The 12,039-nt window shown below is 43.5% G+C and overlaps 1 protein-coding gene across 1 annotated transcript; it reads left to right on the forward strand.

The window, feature by feature from the left end:
- The first annotated feature begins 137 nt into the window (after positions 1–137).
- Positions 138–10,283, forward strand: vcam1b (vascular cell adhesion molecule 1b). The gene is made up of 10 exons (XM_079157268.1): positions 138–397; positions 3,629–3,931; positions 4,143–4,448; positions 4,591–4,851; positions 4,929–5,201; positions 6,439–6,711; positions 7,334–7,636; positions 7,706–7,978; positions 8,727–8,987; positions 9,123–10,283. Exons 1-10 carry the CDS (start codon positions 373–375, stop codon positions 9,281–9,283), a joined length of 2,439 nt encoding a protein of 812 aa, XP_079013394.1. The 5' UTR covers positions 138–372; the 3' UTR covers positions 9,284–10,283.
- Positions 10,284–12,039: the final 1,756 nt, after the last annotated feature.

Here is a 12,039-nt window from a genome sequence, read left to right on the forward strand (position 1 = left end):
AATCTTTATTTTCTTTAAATCATTTTAATTGCTCCTGAAACGACAAAACAGAAAAAGTGTTTTCAGTCATAAAACCAGTTTCATCTTCTTGTAAAGAGACAGAATGAAAGAAAAAAGAAACGACTCAGTCCGTCCTGCAGAGGGCGCTGTGGTCTGTAGACTGATGACCTCACACTCAGAGAGAGGGGGAGAGAGAGAGAGAGAGAGAGAGGGAGAGACTCAGAGAGAGAGAGAGAGAAGGAGGCAGAGAGACAGACGGACATAAAGGCTTCAGAGGCGTCTTGTGTTCAGATCTTTGGAGGATTTACCGTCTGATGTGATTTAGCTACTTTGTTCCTCGTTCATTCATTTCTTCATCGATTCTTCAGACTGATGTCTCCTCTGTCTCTTCTCACAGGTAACATGATTCATATTATTTATTATAATTTCATACGTGTGTTTTCTCACCTTTTTGTTCTGTTGAATGACATGTTTTGACGTTTTATTCAGAAATCTTCAGTCTGATATTAAACTATTGGTTCATGTTGTGTTTCTTTAAAACTGCATGATAATCATTTAAAGAGGAAAACGTGATGAAAGGAGAAAGAAGTTTATCAGAGTTCATAAACAGCTGGTGACTCCGTGAGGGGTCACGACCCAGAGGTTGAGAAACTCTGTCATGGATTTATTTCATTTGATCATTTTCTGTTTTAAACATCACGTCTTTGTGTTTCATGTCGAGCTGCAGATAAAAGAAAAGCTCTCAGTGATCAAGACTCCATAGGGTAGCAGTCATGTAACAGGTATCACACAGGTAACAGACATGTAACAGACAGGTAACATACAGATTACATACATGTAACATACATGTAACAGGTATCACACAGGCAACAGACATGTAACATGTAACAGACAGGTAACATACAGATTACATACATGTAACAGACATGTAACCGACATGTAACATACATGTAACATATATGTAACATACATGTAACAGGTATCACACAGGCAACAGACATGTAACATGTAACAGACAGGTAACATACAGATTACATACATGTAACATGCATGTAACATACATGTAACATACATGTAACAGGTATCACACAGGCAACAGACATGTAACATGTAACAGACAGGTAACATACAGATTACATACATGTAACAGACATGTAACAGACATGTAACATACATGTAACCGGTATCACACAGGCAACAGACATGTAACATGTAACAGACAGGTAACATACAGATTACATACATGTAACATACATGTAACAGGTATCACACAGGCAACAGACATGTAACATGTAACAGACAGGTAACATACAGATTACATACATGTAACAGACATGTAACATACATGTAACAGACATGTAACATACATGTAACATACATGTAACAGGTATCACACAGGCAACAAACATGTAACAGACAGGTAACATACAGATAACATACATGTAACATGCATGTAACATACATGTAACATACATGTAACAGGTATCACACAGGCAACAGACATGTAACATGTAACAGACAGGTAACATACAGATTACATACATGTAACAGACATGTAACAGACAGGTAACATACAGATTACATACATGTAACAGACATGTAACATACATGTAACAGACATGTAACATACATGTAACAGGTATCACACAGGCAACAGACATGTAACACACAGTCTGTTACCCGTTTGTTGCCTGTCTGATACATGTCTCTTACATGTCTGTTACCTGCGTGTTACCTGCGTGTTACCTGCGTGTTACCTGTTACCTGGGCCCCTACAAAATTTCGACGAAGCAGCCCTCATAGTATGATTCACATAGATTTACAAAACTTGGTCGGAACATGTATCATATTTCGACTTAAAAAAAGTCTCTTGGGTCCATGCTCTAAACCCAACCAGAAGTCAGCCATTTTGAATTTTGTATGAATTTCTAGTTTTTGTAATTTCCAGCCGCTGCACTTTAACGAACTCCTAGGAAAATAATCGAATCAACTTCAAATTTGGTCAGAACAAACTAAAGACCTTTGTGATGAAAAGTTACTCAAAGCTTATTGTTTCGTGAAAGGCCGTTGCCGTGGCGACGCATTCTTCGCCATGAAAAACGAAGGTGTTTTTGAGGCTAAAAATGCTCAAAACATAACCAAACCTGTCACACATTTAAAATCCTGAATGTTTATCTGATGTGATTTTAATGCTTCAGAGTGGCAAGTCAGCTCGATAGCGCCCCCTACAATATTTCGACGATGCAGCCCTCGCAGTACGTTTCACCTCGATGTATCAAATTTGGTAAGCAGATGCATCACAAGTAGACTTTAAAAAAAGTCTGAGGGGTCTATGCTCTAAACCCAACCGGAAGTCAGCCATTTTGAATTTTGTATGAATTTCTCGTGTTTTTTTGGCCATTTCTAGGTGCTGAACTTTAACGAACTCCTCCTCGGGAATTATTCCGATCAGCTTAGAATTTGGTCAGAAAAATCTCAAGACCTTAGTGAATAAAAGTTAGTAAAAGCTTGAGGTTTCATCGAACGACGTGGGCGTGGTGTAGCAACCATTTTACATGGTTCGCCACCATCCATCAAACGGTTGTAGCTCGACTGTACTTTGTCAAAACTGTCCCAAACTTGACCTGCTGGATGACTGTCACGACTTTAGGACTTCTGCATGCCAATATTAACTCATAGTCATAGCGCCACTGATAACCACGGCCGTAAGCAGGATTCTGACAGCGGCCCAAATACTGAACTTGTTGAAAGGGTTCGTGGGCACACCAGCAGAAAAAGACTTCTCTGATCTAAATATGTTTAAACTGAGATGTTTGGAGAGCAGAAATTGGATAAAAAAGGTTTCCAAATCGCGCTTGTACGTGGAGTTTTCGTTAATAGTAAATTGAATTGTTTTGGTTTGTTTTGGAACAGACCGTAATGTAAAGTAATTTCATGCAACGTGAAGTTTCATAAAATCAAACTGCACCCAGACTCATGTCTGATAGATTATTCTACATTGGCTTAGCTTTTGTCTTAAACTTAATTCTTTACAAAAATATGTTTTTTTCCACATGAGCTATACATTCTCCTCTTTCTCTGACTCGTCCAGCTTTGAGTCACTCAGCAGTGATTGTCAGAGCGACCTGCACCAACAAACGACCTGCTTTTACTTTGACAGTCTGTGATGTTACACTGAAGCGCGTTCACACACATTCAGTGTTTTGTCGACAGTTATGATTGTATTCGGAGGTTCACTCAAAACATTCGAGGCTGAAGAGCTGGCAAAATGACCCGGCTACAGGAAATACCGTCTAACTCGTGCACGCGGCGTCTGATGGTCACAGAAATACACGACCGCATCACCCAGAGTCGCCCGATCAATGCCGCTCGCAGCTTTAATTCATCTGTTGAATTTCTTTGAATAACACAACCTGCATGCTTTCTTCCTGCCTTTAATTTATTTCATTTGTAAAAGGAAGGTTTTCTGTTTTTATTTATTTTGATCTGTTGATCTGATTTGTTGAGCTCCGGAGTCTGAAAGTCTGAAATGTTTTTATTATTATAATTTATGACATGTTTCTAGATGAACAGGTTAAAGTGTCGTGATGAGTAGAAGTCACACCTGTGTTGTTGTTTATCTTCCCAGCTGTGCTGCTGATGTCATCGTGGTGCGTTCAGGGTCTGCATGTGGAGGTGTTTCCCAGAAGGCCTCTGTTCAGGCTGGGGGAGCATCAGCAGCTGGTGTGTCGGGTCCAGGACTGTCCCACAATGCCGAGCGTTTCCTGGTCCGCCCTGGGGGACCGACCTCAGACGGCCTCCGTCAGCACCAACGGGACCTGGTCTGTGATCAGCTTCAACCCGGTGATGATGGAGCATGAAGGAGTTCTGCTCTGTAGAGTCGGCTGTGGAGCAGAGAACAAGCAGATCAAGACGTCTGTGCAGGTTTACTGTGAGTTCACACACATGGACTCGAGTACTACACTGAAGTACACATCTTGTACTTTACTTGAGTACTTTCTACTTTTATCATCATCATATCCTCCACTACTGTACTACATCTCAGAGGTACATATTGTACTTTTTACTGTACTACATCTCAGAGGTACATATTGTACTTTTTACTGTACTACATCTCAGAGGTACACATTGTACTTTTGCAGCCTTCCCATCAGCCCCTCTGATCCTGGGCCAGGACCACCTGAGTCTGGGGGCGGAGTCTGTCCTCACATGTCAGGTGTCTGATCTTTACCCGGCTGAGCTGCTGACCCTCAACTGGCTCAGAGGTGATGTCGTCCTGCAGAGCATTATGGGAGATCCTGGATCCGGCTCAGTCCGGTCTGAGTACAGATTCACCCCTCTGGAACTGGACTCTGGAGGAAACATCAGCTGCAGGGCCACGATGGACCTGCAGGACCTGCCAGCTGAGGACAAGACCAGAGTGACCACTGTCCTCCTGAACCTGCTGTGTGAGTCCTCCAGGGTCTGTCTTTACTTCTTTGTTTTACAGAGTTATTCATTAGACTGTTCATCGTCTTCAACTCAAAACGTGTGCTTCTAATGATCTACAGCCTGTAAACATCAGTCACAGATCCTCCTCTTCCTCTTCAGATGCTCCTGTTGTCAAGACGACATCAGACTCCGTGTTGGTGATGGCCGGCTCTCCGCTCACTCTCACCTGCATTGTGGAGGGAAACCCGGATCCCACCGTCACCTGGAGCTTCAGGTGGGCAGACGGTCGGTCTGAGGTACGCGGTCTAGGCCGACAGCTGGTCCTCGCGGCGGTGACCCCGTCTGAGGCCGGACGCTATGACTGTGAGGCCCGGAACTCAGAGGGGAACCGGACGGCTGAGGTGGAGGTCACCGTTCATGGTGAGAGTGAAGCTCCTGTTTCATTCACTATCTCTGTTCAACTGGAGACTGACACACCTGTGCTCCTCCTCCACCAGCTCCGCCCACCAACACCTCCCTCTCAGTGAGTCCAGGTGAGGAGGTGCTGGAGGGTCAGCAGGTGACGTTGACCTGCCGCTCAGACGGAACTCCGCCCACCATGCTGGTGCTGAGGAGGGAAGGGGCGGAGCTCCAGAGGACTGACCCCGCCTCCTCCTCCTCGCTCTCCTTCAGCCTCTCCTCCGCCCAGCTGGAAGACTCCGCCCACTATCAGTGTGAAGCCTCCAACCAGTACGGATCCCAACTGGTCTCCAGCTCCGTCACCGTCTCAGGTACTGGTTCACTTCTACAGCTTCATCCTTATTTCATGCTTATTTCATTGTGAATTTTAGATTCCGGTTCAGTTTTATTTTGAGGTTCAAAACTTTTATTTATAATAGTTTCAAAAAGTTCATGTTAAAAGCTGATGCTTTAAACATAGAAATAGAATAGGAGCAGGTAGCTAGCCAGCTTGCTAATTCCAGCATGCTTTACACTGGTTACAGAAAATAAGGAAGTTAGATCACGACAACAGCCACAACGGTAACAGCACACATTAAAATGGCCGACGCTCTGATCAGATATATTGATTTGAATGGGACGTCCCATCTACACCTTTTTAAGTTACTCTAGTTTAAGGCTAATGTTACAATGCTAATATTTAAAGATATTATTTAAAGTTAATGTTTAAAGCTAGTGTTTAGAGTCACTTTACAATGCTAATGTGCAAGTCTAATGTTACAAAATGTAAACGTTTAATGCTAATGTTTCTATGTTAATGTTTCTATGCTATGTTTCGATGCTAATGTTACAATACTAAAATGTAATGTTAATATTTAAAGCTAATGTTTGAAGCTAATGTTTGAAGCTAATGTTTGAAGCTAATGTTTGAAGCTAATGTTTAAAGCTAATTTTTGAAGTTAATGTTTGAAGCTAATGTTTGAAGCTAATGTTTGAAGCTAATGTTTAAAGCTAATGTTTGAAGTTAATGTTTGAAGCTAATGTTTGAAGCTAATGTTTAAAGCTAATTTTTGAAGCTAATGTTTAAAGCTAATGTTTGAAGCTAATGTTTAAAGCTAATGTTTGAAGTTAATGTTTGAAGTTAATGTTTGAAGTTAATGTTTGAAGTTAATGTTTGAAGCTAATGTTTTAAGCTAATGTTTGAAGTTAATGTTTGAAGCTAATGTTTGAAGCTAATGTTTAAAGCTAATTTTGGAAGTTAATGTTTGAAGTTAATGTTTGAAGCTAATGTTTGAAGTTAATGTTTGAAGCTAATGTTTGAAGTTAATGTTTGAAGCTAATGTTTGAAGCTAATGTTTGAAGTTAATGTTTGAAGCTAATGTTTGAAGCTAATGTTTGAAGCTAATGTTTGAAGCTAATGTTTGAAGCTAATGTTTGAAGTTAATGTTTGAAGCTAATGTTTGAAGCTAATGTTTGAAGTTAATGTTTGAAGCTAATGTTTGAAGCTAACTCTGCAGATAACAGTCTGCAGAATAATCCAGACTAATATTTCAGTGTTGATCTTGTCAGCTCACCCTCTGCAGGTGGAGGTGAGTCCAGTGGTCTCACCAGCAGAGAAGGGTTCAGGTCTGGTTCTGACCTGCAGAGCCTCCGGATGTTTCCACCCTCCCGTCTTCACCTGGAGGACAGATGAGGACCAGATCGTCCTCAGAGGGACGGACCAGGACGGACTGTCCTTGCTTCACCTGCAGGACCTGGACCTGAAGGATGAGGGAGGATACAGATGTGAGGCCGAATGTGACTCCGTCATCAGGACCTCGACCATCCAGGTCCAGGTCTACTGTGAGTCTGAGAGCCTGATTATACTGGTTTTATTTTATTTTATTTCCACAGAAATAGAAAACGTGTGTTTGTCCAACACAAAGGTTTTCCAGTGAAACATCAGAAGTTGAACTTTTTGTTTTTATTGGCCAAATGTCTGAGAGCCAATCAGAAGGAGTTTGTCTTTGTACCATGTGACCCACAGAGGTTTCCTCACCCTCAACTGTTTTCAGTCTGAAGAGGACAAACTGACCGACAGGAAGTGACACAGCAGGGGAGAAAGAGGCCAAATAACACCCCCCCCCTCAAATACACACACACACACGCACACACACACACAGTGAGTTCTTCCCCCACATAGACAACATACCGGCTTCCCTCTGAATCAGGAACATTAACTCAAACTTTATGGACCACAAATGTCCACGATGCCAGAATAAACTGAGGGCCTTCCTGTCAGCTCTTTATCTCTTTTAAATGTCAACGAATCACTTTAACATTAGAAGCCTCGTCTTTAACCAGAGGGACCAACAAGTTGTGTGTCAGATATCAGAGTGTCCTTGAATGCACCGTCACAGAGACAACGTTTCACACAGACAGCACGATGTGTTGGAGATGATCTCTGGTGTTTTTCTTCTCCCAGCATTCCCGTCTGATCTGGTTCTGGAGGATCCTGGTCCCGTCCTGCTGGGTCAGGAGGCGGTCCTCCACTGTAACGTCAGCAGCGTCTTCTGGGGCAATCAGATGAGGATCCTGTGGCTGTCGGGGAACACAACGCTGATGTCAGAGTCGGTCGTGTTCTCCGGTTCCCTACAGAACGTCTCGTCGGTCCTTCGGATGCAGGTACCAAAGAACCAGAAGGTTCTGACCTGCAAGGCCGAGCTGCTGATGGAGGACGGAGACGTGTGGAGGTCCAGGAGGACCAGCGTCCACCTGCAGGTCCATTGTGAGTGAGGACAGACTGAAGGCTTTTATTGAGAAGCAGGTTCAGGTTCTGATGATGTTTGTGTTCCAGATCCTCCCAGGAGAACCTCCCTCTCAGTGAGTCCAGGTGAGGAGGTGCTGGAGGGTCAGCAGGTGACGTTAACCTGCCGCTCAGACGGAGCTCCGCCGACCATGCTGGTGCTGAGGAGGGAGGGGGCGGAGCTCCAGAGGACTGACCCCGCCTCCTCCTCCTCGCTCTCCTTCAGCCTCTCCTCCGCCCAGCTGGAAGACTCCGCCCACTATCAGTGTGAAGCCTCCAACCAGTACGGATCCCAACTGGTCTCCAGCTCCGTCACCGTCTCAGGTACTGGTTTTACAGGAAGGTGGTTCTGACATGGGGGGGGGGGGCTGAAGAGTCCAGCTCGTCTTCTTCTGCTTCTTGTCTCTGAGTAGTTGTGACAGATGTTATCTGAAGAGTGGACCTCTCACTCCTCACATGATGCTGAGGACAGAAATAACCTCTGACTCCTCTGTTGAGCAATGTGTCAGACACTTAGAGCCTCCGGCTGCTGATGGAGACCAGACTGAAGTGGACTGAAGTGGACCGGTTCTCAGTCTGTTGTGGATTCAGTTTCACTCAACACCGTTCATTCAGTTTCCTGTTGTTTGCCTTTTCAAACACAAAAAGATAAATAGATGTCAGAGGAAGTTACCGTCAGTGTCTCTGAGTAAAACAAGAGATGTTCTCGTTACGTTATGATGATAAAACACAAACTTTCACTTTTACTTTTGTTTACTTCAGGAAACAGAAAACTGCAGCTTTCATTGTTTAACAGCACGTCTCGACATCTTCAGCGATGAATCAATGTGTTTATTGGCTAAAAGATGTATAAGCAAGTATTTTGAGAATCAGTTAGTTCCAGTTATTATAAGTAAGTTAGTCTTGGTCCTTGAGGGGTCAGGTACTACAGGATCCTGCTGCTCCTCTAATGTTTCTTCAGTCTGTCAGACCTTCTGATCTTCTGGTAGTTTCTCTTCACCTCTGTGAGTCATGGGACCAGTTTCTGCCTCAGCTGGATTCTGTAACTCTGATCTGGTTTCTTGTGGTCCAGCTCCTCCGAGAAACACCACTGTCCTGGTCCTGCCGTCTACGGTGGTCCAGGAGGGACAAAATGTCACCATCTGCTGCCAGACCGTCAGCTTCCCACTGTCAGCCGTGGTCCTGAGGAAACTGACCAATGGGACGAAGCTGTATTCCTCCAATGGAACCTTCCTATTGGTCAACGTGACGGCCAGAGACTCTGGTCTGTACCAGGTCAACGTGACCAACGACCTCGGGTTCCAGGTCAAAGTCTTCAGCATCAGCGTAAGAGGTCAGTGAGACCAGTCCTTCCGGTTTAGTCTCCAGTCTGGTTCTGTCTGTCTGGTGGTTCAAAGACAGTTTAGTTTCAGTAGGAATAAAGGGTTTTATTGTATTCTGAAGTTTCTGTCTCCTTCGGTTCCCACAGAGAGAAGCAGCAGTGTTCCTCCCAGTCTCAGCGCTGTCCTTGTCCCAGTCGTCTGCGTTGCTGCTGGACTAGCAGCTGCTGCTCTGCTCCTCGACTATCTGAGGAGATCCAGGAAGAAAGGTTTCTATCAGCTGCCCCAGTCTGCCCCTCCTTCAGCCTGAGGCTAACACGTGGCTACCATGTCCTAGCATGCAGCTACCGAGTCCCAACATGTGGTTACCAAGTCCCAATATGCGGCTACCACATCCCAACACATGGCTACCACGTATTAGCATGTGGCTACCACGTTCCAACATGGGCCTTCCAAGTCCCAACATGCAGCTACCGAGTCCCAACATGTGGCTACCAAGTCCCAACATGTGGCTATCCTTCAGATATGTGAATACCCCGTTCCAAGATGTGGCAACCACCTCCCAAAATGTGGTAACCAAGTCCCAGCATATGGCTACTTATTTGCAACATGTGATATCAATATCGTTACCTGTGGCTTGTATTACCGACTGACTACCACTTTTAATATCCCATTGTGTGAAACCAAGTCCCAACATGTGGCCACTACACCTCTAGATGTTGCTACCTATTCCCAACAGGTGACTACCAGCTGCTTTAGCATGTGATTTGAATATCTCAACATGTGCTTACTATGACTGTGTGGCTACCATATCCAAAATGTGGCTACCAATTTCCACATAATGAGCGACGGAGCGACGGAGAAACAATCTTAAAAACATTTGGAACAACAAAGTTAATCGAGACTTTAGTTTCATATTGTAATTCATTCCCATCATGCAGCTGATAACTGAGCTAACCGCTAACGTAACGGAGGTTCCATTGACTCAATTATAACGTTATCATGATGTGTTCACATGTAATCTGTAAAATGTAGTTCTGGTGATAAACTAGAATAAATCCGGTAGTTTGAAGGAGATGTTTTCACATGAATATAAAACAGATATTAGAGATGAATTATGAACACTGACTTCAGGCTGAAATGATTGATTCTAGTTGTGAGGCTTTTGATTGGTGCTTCTCTTTACATGATGGGGACATGAACAACAGTGTACTGTCCCTTTAAGTCTTCACACACATTCCCGTGACTCCTCTGTGTTCCTCTGGTTCGGTACTCTACTTTGTTTCTCTTCTTTTATTAAAGATATTTATTTCTTATCTGGTGTGTTGGAATGTGAGTTGACTTCCTGAGGACTTTCCAGTGATTCATCAGCTGAACTTTCTCTTTCACTTTGTCTCATTCGGTGTGAATAACTGGAAGTCTCCTGAATACTGAATACGTTTCTGTTTCAGGGCTTTATTGCTTCAGGTTTAAAGGAAACCAGCTCATAGGAAGTCGTTATTGAGGATGAAGATAAATCCTCTTCCTCGGGAGGTCATGTGTTCAAACCTGCAGCACCTTCACTCGTGTAACGAGTTTACGGTCCTGTTGATCATCCAGCAGTCCTCTTCCTCACATCATCATCTTCATCATCACTGGTCTCTCTGATCAGAAACTAACACGTCTTTAACTGAAGGATAATGAAAACTAGAACATTTCACAAGAAAGACTGAAGACGGTCGTATCATTGAGGTTATATTCACACTCGTGGATTGAATGTTGTTTGTGACGGACGGTCTTGAACAGACTTCATAGAAACACATAGTGTCACCGGTTACCACGGTGATTGGGGCAAATTACATACCTTTTGAAATGAGATATCTGTGTGTGAGATATACACCTTAGGAAATTACATTTCTGTATTTGTGATGGAAAGACTTGAACTTAACATGAAGCTCATTCTGAACATCATGTTAAGATACAGTTACTCCATCGGGCTTTTATTTTGAAAGGGTGGAGCAGGGTGGGTGAGAGAGGAGAGGAGACACAATCACAACCAAAGCCGTGTGTGTGTGTGTGTGTGTGTGTGTGTGTGTGTGTGTGTGCTTGGGTGCGTGTGTGTCACTTGTTGCCATGGTGATTGGAGCACCTGTGTGTTGGAGGCGTATTCTGTGATTTTCAACAACACTACCTGTGAAACCTCTGCCGCCCGGACCAGAACCATGAGTCCAGACCAGAACCATGAGTCCAGACCAGAACCATGAGTCCAGAGCAGAACCATGAGTCCAGACCAGAACCATGAGTCAATCAACACCACGTGAGTATCATGAGAGAGATGAGACTCTGCTGAACGCGCTGATGTGTTTTTATTAGTGCTGGGCAACGATTACAATTTATTTAGCAATTAATCTCATTGTTATGTTAAAGTTCATAATGAATCTAAAGTAGTGTGTTGAGCTCTTTTATTTTGAAGTGCTGCTCTATGAACTAAAGGTCAACAACATTTGGTTTAAACACGTTAAACTCATCAGGTTCTTGTTAACAGCAGGATTCTCTTCACACAGCAGCAGTTATAACACAGTTATAATGATTCTGATCATAGATATTCAGCCATGTTCACAACTTTATCTTCATGTGTGTCAGAGATGAATTTAAATATACATCTTGAAACCTGAAACCTATCTACGTCATGTTTTAATGTTTGTTAAAGTCTCAGTAGTGATAACTAAATGATATGATTATTATACATATTACAAACTAAACACTTTAAATGAATGAATCATGTCTTTTTATCTTTTAGGTATGTTGGTCAGACACTATGCTACGCTGATTAGCGTAACATGTGTGGTGTTTGTTATAAATGTACGTTGGTACATAGAGGTGATAAGAAGCTGTACCAGGAGGGACTTAGGACCCAGGGGAATGTAGGGGAAGGAAACAGGAAGAGACGCCACACAAACAGCTGTTCACCGCTCGCTGCTGCCGGTCAAGTTCCGTTGACACTTGTGTGCGACCAGCCCATTTCCAAAATCTTTTTGGCCAACAATGGTGTATAAAGATTAAAATTGTGGGACTCGAAGCAATTTG

This window comes from Pholis gunnellus, assembly GCF_910591455.1.
Source record: "Pholis gunnellus genome assembly, chromosome: 4".
NCBI classification, from domain to species: domain Eukaryota; kingdom Metazoa; phylum Chordata; class Actinopteri; order Perciformes; family Pholidae; genus Pholis; species Pholis gunnellus.

Excerpts from the sequence above, each read along its gene's own strand:
- vcam1b (XM_079157268.1), top strand. The coding sequence starts at position 373 with ATGTCTCCTCTGTCTCTTCTCACAG. Across the intron at positions 3,932-4,142 it reads GACGTCTGTGCAGGTTTACT|CCTTCCCATCAGCCCCTCTG; the intron begins GTGAGTTCACAC and ends GTACTTTTGCAG. Across the intron at positions 4,449-4,590 it reads TGTCCTCCTGAACCTGCTGT|ATGCTCCTGTTGTCAAGACG; the intron begins GTGAGTCCTCCA and ends CTTCCTCTTCAG.